Source organism: Xylocopa sonorina, chromosome 1 (assembly GCF_050948175.1).
Source record: "Xylocopa sonorina isolate GNS202 chromosome 1, iyXylSono1_principal, whole genome shotgun sequence".
Lineage (NCBI taxonomy): Eukaryota > Metazoa > Arthropoda > Insecta > Hymenoptera > Apidae > Xylocopa > Xylocopa sonorina.
Window position 1 is genome coordinate 3,847,547 of NC_135193.1, and position 17,189 is coordinate 3,864,735.

The 17,189-nt window shown below is 34.9% G+C and overlaps 4 protein-coding genes across 8 annotated transcripts; 2 read left to right on the forward strand and 2 right to left on the reverse strand.

Moving 5' to 3' along the window:
* Nucleotides 1-646: 646 nt before the first annotated feature.
* Ate1 (arginyltransferase 1) lies at nucleotides 647-3,973 on the forward strand. 3 transcript variants are annotated; one of them, XM_076896542.1, is made up of 9 exons: nucleotides 647-885; nucleotides 1,081-1,207; nucleotides 1,298-1,431; nucleotides 1,495-1,931; nucleotides 2,169-2,330; nucleotides 2,595-2,750; nucleotides 2,978-3,150; nucleotides 3,236-3,497; nucleotides 3,580-3,973. In XM_076896542.1, exons 1-9 carry the CDS (start codon nucleotides 789-791, stop codon nucleotides 3,733-3,735), a joined length of 1,704 nt encoding a protein of 567 aa, XP_076752657.1. In that variant the 5' UTR covers nucleotides 647-788; the 3' UTR covers nucleotides 3,736-3,973. The 3 variants fall into 3 exon arrangements, with proteins under 3 accessions (XP_076752657.1, XP_076752649.1, XP_076752643.1); XM_076896534.1 differs by lacking the exons at nucleotides 647-885; nucleotides 2,169-2,330 and having other exon boundaries at nucleotides 1,077-1,207; XM_076896528.1 differs by lacking the exons at nucleotides 647-885; nucleotides 2,595-2,750 and having other exon boundaries at nucleotides 1,077-1,207; nucleotides 3,580-3,972.
* Nucleotides 3,974-4,383: 410 nt separating this feature from the next.
* Nucleotides 4,384-13,225, reverse strand: LOC143424426 (putative transporter slc-17.2). Of its 3 annotated transcripts, none has more exons than XM_076896482.1 (5): nucleotides 12,915-13,225; nucleotides 6,436-7,285; nucleotides 6,052-6,371; nucleotides 5,713-5,957; nucleotides 4,384-4,720 (listed from the first exon to the last, which is right to left on the reverse strand). In XM_076896482.1, exons 1-5 carry the CDS (start codon nucleotides 12,964-12,966, stop codon nucleotides 4,571-4,573), a joined length of 1,617 nt encoding a protein of 538 aa, XP_076752597.1. In that variant the 5' UTR covers nucleotides 12,967-13,225; the 3' UTR covers nucleotides 4,384-4,570. The 3 variants fall into 3 exon arrangements, 2 of the variants coding, with proteins under 2 accessions (XP_076752597.1, XP_076752606.1); XM_076896491.1 differs by lacking the exon at nucleotides 12,915-13,225 and adding an exon at nucleotides 8,815-8,877; XR_013101936.1 differs by having other exon boundaries at nucleotides 4,655-4,720; nucleotides 5,347-5,957.
* A 287-nt stretch (nucleotides 13,226-13,512) lies between these two features.
* Hacl (2-hydroxyacyl-CoA lyase) lies at nucleotides 13,513-16,426 on the forward strand. Its single transcript, XM_076896504.1, has 11 exons — nucleotides 13,513-13,676; nucleotides 13,857-13,941; nucleotides 14,250-14,431; nucleotides 14,511-14,687; nucleotides 14,758-14,999; nucleotides 15,064-15,249; nucleotides 15,312-15,387; nucleotides 15,458-15,695; nucleotides 15,862-15,969; nucleotides 16,044-16,167; nucleotides 16,252-16,426. The coding sequence occupies exons 1-11, from the start codon at nucleotides 13,586-13,588 to the stop codon at nucleotides 16,345-16,347; spliced, it is 1,605 nt and encodes a 534-aa protein (XP_076752619.1). The 5' UTR covers nucleotides 13,513-13,585; the 3' UTR covers nucleotides 16,348-16,426.
* Nucleotides 16,427-16,558: 132 nt separating this feature from the next.
* Nucleotides 16,559-17,022, reverse strand: LOC143424516 (uncharacterized). Its single transcript, XM_076896636.1, has 2 exons — nucleotides 16,955-17,022; nucleotides 16,559-16,829 (listed from the first exon to the last, which is right to left on the reverse strand). Exons 1-2 carry the CDS (start codon nucleotides 17,020-17,022, stop codon nucleotides 16,598-16,600), a joined length of 300 nt encoding a protein of 99 aa, XP_076752751.1. The 3' UTR covers nucleotides 16,559-16,597.
* Between the last annotated feature and the right edge of the window lie 167 nt (nucleotides 17,023-17,189).

Here is a 17,189-nt window from a genome sequence, read left to right on the forward strand (position 1 = left end):
TATGATAATTATTAGAACCGCTGGTTAATTTAAAAAATTAATGCATCAAAGTTTATGTTTCACATTACAGTCATTTCTTAATTTATTATAATTGATATAAAACTGCGATTTACACGACTGATATTTTAATTAGACGTTAAAGAATTTTAAAGTAACAGACGGAAATGATGATATAGTTGACCTTTGAAAATATTCCATGTAACATCGAAAAAAGTATTTGCTTCAATAACAGTGTTCAAAGTACACAACGAGAAACAAAAGTTATAATCGCAATACCACAATTTTGTTACATTGATTTGCTACTGCTTACCGCTATCATTAATGTTTTGTTTCTCGTTGTTGCGATTACGCGAATGCGTCAGTATTATCAATATAATGTGATCTCATTCTTACTAATTAATTGTATCGCTTGCATTTGCGCGTATTGCCACCACAAATGCAATTACGTCGGCTGCTCTTACCTTCATCATGGTGAACATAAAAATTCGGGGACAATGAATGCGAATTCGTTGTTCCGGTAAACAAATACGATATAAATAATATATATATACCTATTGATACCTATACGTTTCATTTTCAGTGTGGTGGAGAAAGGGATATTTCTATACACGCATGGTACTCCACCTACACAGGCAGTCCAGTGCACCTACTCTCATATTTTTGGGGGAATTATTGTATTTATATAGGAATTTATCGTGAGCGATAATTAATTCTGAAGGTTACAAGACATTTCTTAGTAACCGAGTAATCACACCGATGCAAGAATAAAACAAGTAGACGTCAAAAAAATGGCGAAACCGTCGTACAGTATTGTCGAATACTATGGTGAACAAGATAGATACAAATGTGGTTATTGCAAGAACCCAGACACAAATTTCAGCCACGGCAAGTATCGCACCGTTATATAAATTTAAACCTTAATTATTATTACTTGTGCATGTCAAATTTAATTGCTTTACTAATAGGTTATGTGTATGGATTTCATGACAGTTATATCAAGATATTTTGATTTGGTATTTTCATGCCAGATTTTTCCTTTTTTTATATTTCATCCTGTACTAACTGTAATGTTCATTTCAGGCATGGGCACTCATATTCTGACTGTTCAAGATTATCAAGCTTTAATAGACAGAGGATGGAGAAGATGTGGTTCGTATTGTTATAAATCTACAATGGATCAAACGTGTTGTCCAATGTATACCATCAAGTGAGATTAATATTTCAATCTTATTTACAATGCTGATTCTATTAAAAAACTTATACAAAATTATTATATGTTTTTAAATATTTATTATAGATGTAATGCGTTGCAGTTTCAAATCTCTAAATCACAGAAAAAGATTTTGAAAAGAATGGTAAAGTTTTTAAAAAATGAATTAAACAAAGATGACAGAATGGATACACAAGATAGCCATCACAGAGATAACATAGGTAAAGATATTTATAACGTGAATTATGTATCTGAATATTTGTGAAATCCCCTTTTTTGTTTAGATATTGGAGAAATTCCCAGTCACAGTAAGCACCGTCTAAAGCCTGATGAAAATATTTCTGATATGGAAGTAAAATTTATCGATGATAGGCTTAATACAAGGTTACATCCTAATACAACAAACAGAGAGAAAGGAAACGGTGATTTGGGAATAAAACAAAATAAGTCTGAAAATATACCAATTGCAAAAAGTCGCAATGATGATTTTAGTGGTACTCCGCAAAGTGGTACTTCGCAGTCGGTAGAAATGGATGCTACTCGAACACCTTGTATGAAAGCAAAGCTTTTGCGTAAACAACGAAAACAAAACAAATTGTTAGCGCAGGGAAAAACACAAGAAGAAGTAGATGCTATTTTCAAAGAGCATAAGCAAGAGAATCACGCTAAAAGTTTAGAAGAGTTATTTGAAGAGATATATAATGGAACTAGCAAACTGGAGGTAGTATATACTTTTTCTATAAACAATTTTGCTATCTATTGCATGTAAATTATTTTTACAAAAGTTGGTCCTCTTTTCTCCAATTTAGCTAATATTTAAAAATATTAAGTAAGAATCAAGTACGTCTTTATTATTTCATACTTTTTAAATTGTTTGATTTAGTCAGTGTATTTCATTGTAAATTGTTTCACTTATTATTTGGATAAAGTTGTACGTAAAACTTATAACTTTTATTAGCTGAAACTAGTTAGAACTTCGCCAATGAACTCTGGATACCTTAAAACCTCAAAACAATCTTATGAAGTATACAAAATATATCAAACAACAGTACACGGAGTTGTAGCAGAAAAAGTTACGGAGAAGCAATATACAAGATTTCTTGTGAAATCACCTTTACAGGTAATTTTACAATTTCTAACGTTTTTCCTGCTTTATCTGCTAAAAAGATTGTAATACTTTCCATATCATTATTGTATAATATGTAATATCATACATAATTATTGTTGAAATCGTTGCACAACATTACTAAATATTATTCTAAAATATATTTTTTTATACAATTATAAATATGAAGAATCGTTATTTGGTTGGAGCAAAGTGGACCTTCTTATATTCTTATATTCCCTGTTTATTGCTTACGACTTGTATATTAAAATTCGTTAGATGAAATTGGTGAGAACAATGTCGGACGAGTTTATTAAAACACGTAAAATAAGCGCAAATCTGTTTAAAAAATATCAAATGATCATTCATGGTGAATCGGAAGAAGAGTCTGATGATGTGTCGTTCTTCAATTTTCTTGTAAAGAGCTCTTTACAGGTACACTTCGTATTTAGTGTGATTTTCCTTGCACTTTATAACATCCTTTTCTCTGTTATATAATAAAATAATAACATTTTGACACGTTATTAATTAATTTGTTAAAACGTTTAAGAAAATTATGTATGATGTTATCATATCTTGTTAAATACCGTTTACTTTTCATTTGGAATATATCATTGCTTTCGGTGAGAAAAATATATAAATAAGAAGTTTATAATTTTAAGCCATGGACACCAGACGATGGACCACCAAGTGGATATGGCTCTTTTCACGAGCAATATTGGTTGGATAATGAATTAATTGCAGTCGGAGTAATAGATATTTTACCGTCTTGTATTTCGAGCGTTTACTTTTTTTATGATCCTGCCTATTCCCATCTATCTCTTGGAACGTTCAGGTTGACTCACAATTTTCGTATTAACTCAATTTCAATTTTCTATGTTACTAATAAATAAATGATTAATATTGTATACTTGATTTAGTTCGCTTCGAGAGATTTACTTAACAAGGCAGTTAAACAAAACAGCAAAAGATCTAAAGTACTACTATATGGGATTCTATATACACACGTGCCCTAAAATGCGCTACAAAGCGAGGATGAGACCGTCGCAATTACTTTGTCCCGAAACTTATGCGTGGTTCGATATAGAACGGTGTCTATTAAAGTTAGATAAACAAAAGTATAGCAGATTGAATGATGATATTGATGCTATCGACGAAGATGGCATAATTGATTTGCGCAAGGTAATAAACGGATTTGTGCCTACAAATCTCATATTTATGAATAACATCTTTATTTTCATTAATGAATTGGATTCGTCTCAAGGTATTGGTTTTGTATCGGCAAGTTGCGATGCCTTATGAGATATATAAAAAACAGGCTCACCCAACTATCACACAAGAAGAAGAAGATGAAATTAAAGAATACGCTAGTTTGGTTGGAATGAAGTGTGCGCAAAGATTGTTACTTTATCGCTGTTGAAGCGTAACAAGACCGTAAGAGATTTTAATTTACATACATATACATATTTCCTTTCACTTAGAGAACCACCGTTTATTTTACTGAAAGACAAGTCCCCTGACTGTTCTACAGTTTCACCTGAACAATTAATAAATGAAATTAATAAAACTAATAGCTTGAAATAAAGTATTTGTGATGATAAATGTAAAATAGAATAAAACTCTTACCATATGAAGCTAAACTTTGCTTCACGCTATGTATATGTTCTGGAAGTTTATTTCATAATTTAGGAAAGAACACGATATGCTTTTAATTATAATTTGTTTTCATTAAAGTACTTGCATCTTGTTTACACAGCATTCTTCTTAAGTTCATGATAAATACTTTATTCTTTATACATGAACATATGAACAATGATACAAAATATTGTTTAAACGGAATTTTCACAAGTTGGTTAAAATGAATAGCAAGGTGAAATGAGTTTGTTTTAAATACGTTTATTAGTAATTGACATTCGTCGATGATTCGCATAATATTTTAAATCGTGTACAAGATATAGAATTTTATTTAATATATAAAATTAATCGTTTTAAAGACACATTGTACTATAATTTCATTGCCTAAAACGTATTCATGTCCAAAGATTCATAAAATATTTACATCAACCAGGGCTTGTGTTCTACTCCTCAATGGCTTAAGGATATCAAACGATAAAATGCGATCGTGGTTCTCGTCGCAGCTTAACACGTAACTTATACACTTCGTTACCATAATACTTGTTAATCTCAATCATTCTCGCTTCACAAAACATTTAACATTGTAAAAAATGTCAAGTCTTAGGGAAAGGAAAAAATAATTAATTCCTCGCAGCCTCTGCATCTCGTTCGGTTCGGACTTCGTTCCAACTTTGAATGTTTCCGCTTCCTCCGAACTGAAAGACGATCATGCAAACTATACATACCCCTGAACCAATCCAGAATAACGTTTGCCACCTATCGATAGGATTCTAAAAGAGGAGAAAGAAACAATTAATTGTTATAATTAATAAAGCGCGCTGTGGTAGTAAAAGCATTAATGAATAGACAAAAAATTATTACAAAACACTGCGTATAGGCATAAGCGTCAATTAACAAAAACATACAAACTATACACTTTACAATTAACTTTAATCATACCCAACACACGTGTGCATGCTGGTACTACAGATGGCAATGACGAGACGTTGGTATGATCAGTGCACACGTGAGTACTGCGTTGCGAGTGGATTACCCGATGATACGACTTGTAGGTACTTCTCGTACTATAAATTCGATGATATAGAGACGAGTAGTACCCACGAATCGTTACCACCACAAGTATCTGAATGCGTGTGAGCAGGATAAGCTTAGCGGGACGTTCTGGTGTTCGACTTTCGCGACTTCTTGCGCCGTATGGTTTGTCGATATTGACATGTTAATTAGTACCGTGTTCATCAGTACGATGCGAAAGTTACAGGAATTATTTGAAATTATACATTATGTATCCCGCATAGAAACCTTGTATATACTATTCATGCAGCAGAAAAGCTGGTCTGCAAGTGGTAGATACGTAACAAAACGAAAATAGAGCATATTCTCAAGCGAGAAGTGAAACCTTTAGCACGTTCGCGGTGAAATTTTAGTGAATCGTTAAAACAATCATTTCGAATGCATCGCACACACAATTCCCCAGTACTGCCCGTACTATGAGTTACGCAACAGAGTACAAGGCTGGACTGAGGTCTCGAATATGCCAATAGCACCTTTACGTGCAGTCAAGCAGTCATGCTGTAACAAGATATCCGGTCACTCTATCGTGGACGATAAGCAGACAAACAAAAAATTATATAATTCATGTCAATAATTGGACGTATGATCTCGCCGCTAAAACTGCTGCTACTGCGAGAAAGCGACAAAGCGGAAGCATTATAAGCAGAAGGAAACATGAAGCCCACAGCGAATCACAAAGAGAAATACTTACTCCATATTTTCCAGCTATTTCCTCTACCAGAGGCGAGACAATCATGCCTGAACTGCTACCAATAGTGTTCATTATACCGTATAGAAATCCTGCAAAGTTTGGCGATAGATCTTGGTTATTCGACAGGTTAGAGATACTCGCTGCACCGTTGAAACCAAGCGCCAAAATCAGGAACAAGTTCGCGAGGACGAGTCTACATCCGACGTAGCCAACCAAAATGAGAAAGATGCCGGGCAGAAGATGAGCTGCGGGACAGAAGAAAGGAAGATTTCAATTTCATTTAACCATCTCAAATATACCGAATATATGAAACCAAAATATTGAAGTGAGATCACTTACAGAATACTGTGGCTCCTTTACGGAGAACTGTAACAGAGACTATCTCCTTTCTCTTAATCGTATCACCAGCCCAACTGAAGATGAATCCAAAGAACATTCTGCCAGCCCAAGGTAAACTAGCCGCGAGTCCTCCTTTAGTCAATTCAAATCCTAAAGCCTTCGTCAGGTATAACATCATCGAGTTTTGGTAGAAGAACATGAGGAACATATTTCCGAAGTGGCAGAAAATTAAACTGATGAACGGTATCGATGTAAGTATCTCCTTTATCGGCATATCCTTTAGCGTTGGCTTGTCTTGCTTCACCGTGCCTGCCTGCGCTCTAAAAAACGAAGGGAACGAAGATTTTAACAAACTCAACGTTTCTTTTCACATCGAATACTCACGACAAAATGTATTCCTTCTCCTCGTCCGAGATACCAGGATGCTCCGTGGGTCTGTCGTACGTGATCACAGCCCAGAAGCATATCCAGATGAGCATCAATAACGACGGAATGTACCATCCACTCTCCCAGGTCATCGACTGCGCGATACCAGCCACCATCGGGTATGTAAAAACAGTACCGAACGAGCCTCCGAGCAGAGTCCAAACGAAACGAGCCTTTTCGTCCGGCGGAGCCCATTGCGCCACCAAAGTATGACAAGCAGGAAAGGTCACACCACCGGTCAGACCGATGATTATCCTCGATAAAAGAAGGACAGTCCAGTGAAACTGCGCGAGGATAGGGCTAATCAGCGATACGAGAGCGGCTACTATCGACGTCCAAAGAATCGCCCTTTTGGGACCCCATCTGACAGCCATCACGCCGCCGAGGAAATTACCAGGAACGTTCCCGTAACTATACGCTGCGATCAGCTGGCCTCTAACCTGAGGCCTCCAGTCGAACGGTAGACCATTGAACAGCTCTATGGGGCCATCCAAGGGACGAGACACTTGTTCTGGAACCGCATCGTCCTGTCTGCGTATGCGAATATTGTGCGTTATTGGATCCGTAGCCTCTTCTGCCGCAGCTATCCTCTCTGATAGAATGTAGTCTTCCAGGTGAACACCCGGATCCAGCCAGGCGATCGCTCGACGAAATCGAGACTCGGGTTGGCAAACACCAGTCGTTGCGTTACTTGGCAAGGCTTTGATCATCGGCACAGCAAGGATTGGCATTTGCAAACGGCACATGTAGTTGGTCCAACATGCCGTAAACATCATCAGACAGACCAGCACTCGTGTCGGTATCCATCCTGCAAGCAAAAAATACACATATCATTGGTAAGTTTCTCTTAAATAACTACGATTAAACGCATTTATGGTTGGTAAAAATAATATAATTTTCGATAATACATATGTTGTTTATGGCAACTAATTAAGATACAAATAACGCTATTGTACGTGCATGTTATTTCTCACTTACTTAGCGACGTCCAAATCGGGGACTTAGCGGAAGAAAAATACCCGGTTATACCGGACGCTCCTTCATGAATAGATCTGAGAATAAACATCGGGTATCGCGGATAATTATTAAAAGCAATCGTAACGATGGCTAACTGACCGACCGTGCCTGACAGGAAAAATTTGACAGATTGCCATGCCAACTATGACTACTCAGCGTTTAGCAACGACTTTGTTTCTGCTATTATACTTTTCCTCTCAGTTCAATCTGTGCGTTCAGCTTGTTTTGAGCCCGAGTCCTATCTGTAAAACGCGCAGTCTATCGTATTTATTTTACGATTGACCTTTGCGAAACTAAATATCGATATATCAATATATATCAATATATATCAATATATATATATATATATATATATATATATATATATATATATATATATATATAATATATATTATATATATTAATTATAAAAAATGTCTAGTTTTTTTTAAATGGAATGCGTACTACAAAAAGAATATTTGAAAAAAAGCACAATTAAACGTAAAACGATTCGAGTTCCAACAAGGTGAATGAGAAGAACGTTGTTAGACTAGGAAAACTATTATAAATATCTAGTTACTACGGACATGTCTTTCAAAGAAAGTTCTCGACTACTTTCGAAACCTTCCGCCGCTGTATTTACAAACTGTCGTTACCGTATGCTGTTATTTACAAAATTATTGCCACTCCGATTACAGACCTTATTTCTGTTTCGCGCACTATAGCGATGAAAAGTTTCGCTTTTGTTACTCAAATGTCGACTTGCCAATCGATTTCCACATGAAAACAATGTCCGATACGATCTCGTCGGAAAGTAAAAAAGGAACGTCAAGTTATTTAATGTAACTATCGGTATACTGAATGTCACGACTGAGTTCAACCGGTGTCGAGGAGGGAAAAAAAAAATTGGAATTCAAATTTAAATAGGAACTTATAATATTCTTCGCTACAGACGACAGAGATTCCTTGGAAGAAAATTAACTAAGCAATCTAAGTGATGATCGTGTAACAAGGTTAAATAACGGGCATGATTCGAAAACTATGCGGACAAGCCTGGAGCTTATACTAAATGTATGAATAATACACACACAGAAATATCGATGTATAAATTTCAACAACCGTTAAAAATTGTACGTCTATCGCTACCGGCAGCAGCTATCTAAAGTTTTCCTGGCAATTGAAATCGTTCCATTGAACAGTCTGCGAGGGACAAGAGAAATGAGGAAACTTGACTTCTATTCTAGCGACTGGACTATCCGACCGTTTCGCACAAATTAACTGCAGATTTCAAAAGCAAGCATACGATAATGAATTAAGATGAAATGTGTGCGTTTTACTCACGTGGAAAGAACTTCCTGTACAACTTCTTGTACATACTGCGATTTCAGAGGAGGAATTCGTGACGCGGCACCAAGCAAACGTGGTCTTGGTGGTTGTTGCTTCAGAACATCGGTCGGAGGCAAGGCAAAGGAAGCGATGTCGACTAGCCGAAAATTACGGACCCCACGAGAACTACTATCGGATACGACACAAACACGAAACTGTCGAAGAACTAACTGATGACATCGGTTATCCAGCCTGCCTATTTAAATGGTCGGCAGGTGAGAGTAAGTGGGGAAGCCAGGTACATCCCTTCCATGGGGACAACAGGAAAGGACACCGAAATTTAAGGATCAAACCGTGTCGCTTTTGCGAGCTTACCGTTGTCATTTTGCCATGCCAGGCATAGAATCGGGGGGTTAAAGATTATTTTTTACTGCATACCATCCAAAATTATTTAAAGTAACATTGTGTTACAGTAATTAAGTTCCGACTGTAATTAGTACGTCACAAATTATATTAATTTTTAAAATCGAATTTGTTATAGAATTGTGTTTATATCGCTGTGTTAACGTTAGCAATATTTTTGTAAAAATCTGTAAGATAAGCGTTCGTTGTGGGTATCTAAATTATTTGAATTTGAACGACAGGACGAGCTTTTATTGTTCGATATTGTTGCGTGTTGTTTTGCGCGATTCACAGTTGACATCGCAGAACGAAGCTTCCTTAATTTTCAATAATTTGCCAGCGGTTTACGTAATTCAGCGGCCTACAAATTACACGGCGAATTCATTCGCTTACCACGGGATTTCTACACTTGCTCTTTTCCAAGACCATGCTTGAATATTCGCTAAAGGATTAAGTACTTGTTTTACAACAAGTATACGGCTGTACTTTATCGCAATTCAAAGAAAACGCGCCAATTCGACTGATTGCCAAGGTTCCAATCGAATTCGCGTCTCCTCGGTATTCCGTTCTACGATTTTACGCATCATCGAGTGCGCCAGAGTTTAACAGTTTAACTTCCATGTTAGGACAGGGTATGTTTGTGATTTGATCTAATATTTACGCTATTTGATCAAATTTAACACATACAGAACGTACCGCGTAATGATATCCACAATACTCTAGAGGAAGATTAAACAAATTAAATGATAACTACAATATTATTTTACCTAACGCGCTGCAATATGAAGCAGTAATATTGTAGTTAGATTCGATGATAGCACTTTAAGGAGGTTGGATAATATTTGGAGAGTAAACGCAAATACAGTATGAAGGAGAACAAATAATATGATTTCATTGAAAAAAGTAAGGGTGATTTTCAGAAGATAACATCATATTACTCATGCTGCTGTAGTACAAATAATAATGCTAATGTATACATATTAATTCGTACAATAGCTGATTCTCTTTTGTAGATAGCTGTATTTTACGTTAAGAAAAATAATTGAAAGGAACGGTGTGAAGATTACACGCGTTCTTTCTTTTATTTGACGTAAATATTATAAATTCAATTAAAATGCATTTTTAATGAGTCATGGTAAACGCCGGAAACGATAAAATCCCGCATTGGGCGGACTAATCGTAGATGTTCAATTTTATCAGAAATTTAGATAAAACATGCACGATACATAGATAGAATGATTATATGGACACTCGTGGAAAGTTACCATTTATCATTATTGAGATGGACGCTTCAATTTCAATATTATGTTGGTACAGACAAGTCTCGCTTTAACATCTTTCACCCTATTAGGGATAAAAAAGATATGATGATAAATTCTTTAAAAATCCTCCAGTTACAAAAAAAAACATTACTACGGTGTTAAGACTCTCACCATATTAAACAATTTTTATAAACACTGTTTCTCTATATCTCAGAAAATGACAAAGATGTTCAAGGTGGCCAAAATTATTCATCTACCTTGTACTTTTGAACATTTCAGGTAACACCCAAGCTACTTTCCATAAATCGCAGGGGTTCCGTGGAAAATAATTACACTTTAGCCGTTAGGTCGCCTTATCCGCCGGAACCATTCAATACCTTCCGACAATAAACATCGTGCATTTCTTAGCAAAATCCTTCGGTTCAAATAAATCGACGTTACCGCGTAGAGAGAGGTGTTCAATAGGCCTTTCTACCTGAAGTGTACTTTTAAGCTTCAGATAAGGTAAACGGGCAGCCCAGTGACCAATTCACAGGTAGAATATTTGTCGTTTCTAAAACTGGCAACTGCAAAAGTGAGGAAACTCATATCTTATTTAAAAATCATTTGCTTAGTTGCAATAAACGAAAAAGAAGCCGTCTTGAAAACTTAAGTAGAAAAGATGCATACGGAAAATATAACTTCGTTTGAAGAAAATGATCTAACATTTTTAACTGAGGCGTCCATTAGATCGGTGGAAGTACAACTGGTCATTATATAATTGAGTTCAATCTATATTCCACGATTGAAATGCATATAGTTGCATTCGAATTTATTGATTCATTTATTGAAGTTCAATATCTTTCGGTGTTAAAATTTTCAGTTACTGACAACTGACGACAAAATCCTATGATAGATCATGAATTTTTTATGGTCAAATATATATTACAAAAACTGTGTTCACATGATGTGAGATAATTCAGAAATAGAGGAGACAGTAGAAATAATTTTTTAAATTGGCAGAGTACCAGCTTTCCATGTACTCGAGTCGTGTTTCAGGTACACAGCCTGTAAGTCATAATTTGAAGGACCGTTATCCTTTTCGCACTAAGCTACGTCCAGGTATGGGCTTTCAATAAAAGGACACGTTTCTCTCGGAAATTACCAGACCTCCCCGGTGACAATGTGTCCTTGGCCCTGCTCTAAACTCGCATTTCACCAAGCTGTTAGAAAGGTCTCCATTTATATTTAATTGTCTTGATTCACCGTTAATTGAAATTCGCATTGAGCTAGACGGTCAAATATTAATTAGCTTCAGCTGTAACAAGTACGAGAATATAAATTATAACAATCTCGAATCAATTTCCAACTAGAGAAAATAATTAGATAAAACATTCAGAAACAGTACGTACATACTAAACCTAATATTTAAAAACTCGTGAATAAGGAAAGGAGTTGGTTGAAATCTTGATATTTTTCTTAGTGGACGAAAATTAAGATCGCTGAAAATCGTTAAAAGTTAAGAATTTAAATAATGGACAGCATTTCATAAAGATACTCTTTTGAATGTTAATTATTACCTTCATGTGACTTGTGAATCTTATTGTTTTATCAGTTTCAAAGTCCACATACGCGCGTTATTCGGGTAATGGATAACAAGTCCGTCGTTTGAACAGTCGATAAAAACTTTTGTCGTGGATAGGTACATTTTGTGCATGACACTGATAGAATAAGATTCGAAGATGAAAAACGGGAATGAAATAACCGCCGAAGCTTTAAAAAAACAGGCAAGTAGCTTTCCTCGTTTTCCTCCTTTCTCTATATTTTCTAAGATTTTTTGCACTGTTGACACCATATTGACATTTATAGGTTATGTAATGTACATGTTTTATCGTCATATGATACTATGTGTATATATGTATATATATATATATATGTCACACTTTTGTTGACTGTCATAGATATTTATTAAAAACGAAGAAAATATGCGTTTCTGTCCACTCTATAGTGACATTTACTTTGTTATCACTGTCTAAAATTCCACAACAATTAAATAGTATGTAATAAATTGGTATTTAATGGTAACGCAATAATCATCATGCTACAACTTAATTCGCTTTAGATCATCTATTTATGCGATTATACATAATTATACACAATATATTGCAGAATATACTCGCATCGTAATACTTAAGTTAAAATTCCTTAAAATGTAACTGCAATTTTAATTTTTTTAATTACTTAAGTTAAAATTTCTTAAAATGTAACTGCAATTTTTCGTTTCGCAATCATCAATTGAACATAAAATTAAGGTGAATGAGAAAATTTCTCAGAAGTTTATTATCTTAAGTTTTATAGTGCAACCTTATTAAAATTATATAACAAATAGTACATAATAATATTTAATAATTGCTTTTAATATATTTATTTATATTGAAGCTCGAGGATTGTTTTTAATTTATAGACACTTACGCTGTTTGATAACCGGTATCAGTGGAACGCGCTCTTCTTCGTAACGGTGCATTCCGCTTCCACTTCAATGAACTTGTTCAATTGTATTCCAATCGATTTTTTTCAGTTGATCGGTGAATAATGAAAGAAAATTATATTAAAATGCACACGAATCTATTTAAATCATCGTAAATAGAACTGCATCGGCTCTTTTTCGTACGAAATATATGGAAGGCAAATTTATCTTCGCACAGCGTTGCAGAAGCTTTCTTGATAATAATTTCGAGCACAAGTAATACACGTATCCAAGAAACTTTCGAACGTTTAAGTTCAAGTTAGCTTCAACCTTTCAATATGTACAGTTAGTTCTTATCAAAAAAAATTACTTATCGTCCTTATTGTACTTGTAATCAAAGTAAAACAAAAGTTCAGAACATAATGTATAATTTTCTTATGTACATTGTATTTTTTCCCTAGTTTATCGCTTTTAAGTGATTTCTTACATATCATACGGCTACCCGATAATATTTTCTGCCACTGTCGTCGAAACTTGTTCCAGTTCGATATGTCCTCTTATTTCTTAATAAAATATTGCTAACTTCGAGAAAAATAAAATTATTTTACTCTCTTCTTTTCTACAGGGGATCGAGTATGTTTTCGGGATAATAGGACATCCTGTGATCGATTTATCCATGTTTATGCAGATAGCTGGTCTACAGTATCTTGGATTTAGAAACGAACAAGCTGCATGTTACGCTGCACAAGCTTATGGATACCTAACAAGTAAGCAAGACGGAATCATAGACATTAATACAAATGTATAGAAGGAATCATTACACGCGAGACCAAACGTATGTTTCAGAAAACGTAATTAAAATATTAATTACCACGCGTAACGATTTTTCCCTACGCTCACACAAACATCATGATAACCTGTGATTAATTAAATTTTATTCATTCTAGGAAAACCGGCGGTTGTTTTGTGCGTCTCCGGACCAGGTTTGCTTCATGTAATTGGTGGAATGGCGAACGCTCAAGTGAATTGCTGGTGAGCGTTGCTTGCCTCTTTCTTAACGATTTAGATACTTATACTCTTGTCTTGTATTAAAATTAGTACATTTTTATGATATAGTCACAAATCCTTCTCATATGAAAAGATTATGGTCAATTATGTAACCCTGTTCGCATTCATTGTGCAATATTATTAAAGAAAACATAGTGTAAGTTAGATAATGATTATGTAAACCAGTAGCCGTTGAGATAAAAGGTGCAAAAACATTAGAGAATATCGGTCTTACTATTAGCTATTGTTAATATATATTATTAGAATTTAGACAGTAGTAAATTTTTGTACAGGCCGGTCATAGTGATCGGTGGGTCGTGTCCCCAAGACCACGAGGGTATTGGAGGTTTTCAGGAATGGCCACAGGTAGAATCTAGTAAACCCCATTGTAAATATGCCGCCAGACCGCCGTCTGCAAAACTAATACCGCTTCACGTCGAGAAGGCGTTTCGACTCTGTACTTACGGTCGACCTGGTACATTTGTTATACATATTTGGTACCGAAAGTTCAAAAACTATTCTACGTTTCTATACCATAAATATTCTCTTTTCAGGTGCCGCGTATTTGGATTTACCAGCCACTATACTGACTCAATCCGTCAATGAAGAACAAATATACAAGGTTGCGTGCTGTCCACCACCCCCACTAATATTCCCCGATCATCAATTGCTGGAAAAAGCGACTAGTTTGCTCATGAAAGCAAAAAAGCCGTTGTTGATTGTAGGAAAAGGTAGTTCACTATTAGTACAGATATTATCGAAACAGTTTGTTATAAAGATAATAGTAACACGCCTTTGTAGGAGCTGCCTATGGCAGAGCAGAGACTGAAGTCCGTAATCTTGTATATTCAACGAACATTCCTTTTCTTCCGACGCCAATGGGAAAAGGTGTAGTTCCAGACAAAGATGAGCGATGTGTTTCTAGCGCAAGAACGTACGCATTGCAACAAAGCGATGTGATATTATTATTAGGCGCCAGATTTAATTGGATGCTGCACTTTGGCCAGCCACCTCGTTTTCAATCCGATGTTAAAGTAATACAGGTATTGCAACTATTGTGAAGATAATTAATTATCTATGAACAAAAATGTAATGCTCATATTGTAGGTAGACTTGTGTCCAGAAGAATTGCACAATTCCGTACCATCTGCAGTCGCGATACAATCAGACATATCCACTGCTGTGCATGGTATCTTTATCATTTTAAATGAATATAAATGGTCCATCGACAAAGATAACACATGGTGGAAAAGTTTACTAGCTAAATCGAATAAAAATAAAGCAATAGTTCATGTGGGTATCGTGAATGAACATTAAGTACTAACGTTATACATTTTCTCCCTATTTTTTTACAGAGATTATCGATGGATGTTTCGATACCATTGAATTATTATGCTGCTTTCAAACACATTCAAGATACCATTCCTCCTGGTTGGTAATCGTTTTATATAGAACATAATAAACTTATTTAGGGAGTAAAAATATTTCCACTTGCTTGTAGATTGTATTATTTGCTCAGAAGGAGCTAATACAATGGACATCGGTAAAACGATATTATTAAACAACGAACCTCGCCATAGATTAGATGCCGGTACTTTTGGCACTATGGGCGTTGGATTGGGCTTTGCCATAGCAGCTGCCCTTTATTGTAAAAATAATGCCCCGATGAAAAGAGTCCTTTGTGTGGAAGGAGATAGTGCATTTGGGTTTTCCGGCATGGAAATTGAAACAATGATCAGGTATATAGGCAATTTAATCCACAAAAAAAATCATGTAACTGGGTGGACCCTTGGCGGTTATAATTCCTGGAAAGTTAAAAACAGTTCTAATAATGACACATATACCTGATTTAAATTATTATTAAGTACATTCGTAGTATATTTATAGTAATTTACAATGTTACAGGTATAAGCTACCTATTATTGTCATCATTATAAATAATAATGGTATTTATAGCGGTTTCGATAGTGAAACATTTAGACAAATACAAGCTACGGGAGAGCCAACACTTGTGTAAGCATTTGTTTTGGAATCCTAATAATGTTCATAAAAACGTGCACATACAGATCATATATACTGATTTTTAGAACACCGCCAAATTCTTTGACATCAGAAACACATTATGAGAAAATGTTAGAAATGTTTGGTCGCAAGGGATACTTTTGCACTTCTGTACAAGATATACAGCGTGCATTAAAGGCATGCCTTCAGGTAAACATATATACTATTTTTTTTACAATAATTAATAATTTATTTACAGTGATCAACAGCTTGAACAGTAAATAATTTTTTTAGGTAAATGATTCTCCCAGTATAATAAACATCATGATTAATCCGCAGGCGGATCGTAAAGAACAGAAATTCAGTTGGTTGACAGAATCAAAGCTTTAAATTTATTATATTTATCAGTGATTGTATATAAAAATATAATACATAATTCATAGTGACAGGAGGAAGTAGGTAGAATCAAAGAGAATAGAAGAGAAGGTGTAAATTTTATATGTCTTTACTTTTCATATAAAAAAAATGTAACATATTTTTTAACAAATGTATAAAGGTATATAACAACAGACGTTAACCCAATCCTGGAATGCAGAATGTGTGACAGTATGACAAAATCACATCAGTGCCCCATTAGATGTTACATATTATTTAAACACTTTGATAGTTTTTCTTGCAAACAAGCAGAGGACACAATACTTCTGAAATTAGACTGCAATTTATTTTCATTTTCATTGTTACTTAATATATCTTCGACGTTTATCTTCAATCTTTGAGCTACTGCAGTCAATTTTGCAACTACATTAATTACAGCTGTTTGAAGCGGTCCATCCTGTTGTAAGAGATTATTAAGCAAGTTTAATTCATTCTTTCTGAAAAATAAAATAACTTAATAATAAACAAAATTACTTCCAAATACTGGTCTGATAAACCAGTTCTGATCTTTCAATCATTTATGAAATAAGACATTTCAATCTTAGAAGTATTTAGGCCTTACATTTTTAACGATACTTCGGAAATAGCAAGTAGCGTTTTCCGAATTTCTCTTTCAGTGTCCAATGCCATGTTTTTACACACAACTTTAAATCATGTATACACTAAGTAAGTAGATGTATTCAGGTTCGCGGATCCCATTGTCACATACCGCGCCAGAATCGATGAAAGCTACAAGCTTACTTAAATAAGTAACAATAGAATACCAAATCACAAAATGTGATACATATTATGTATCA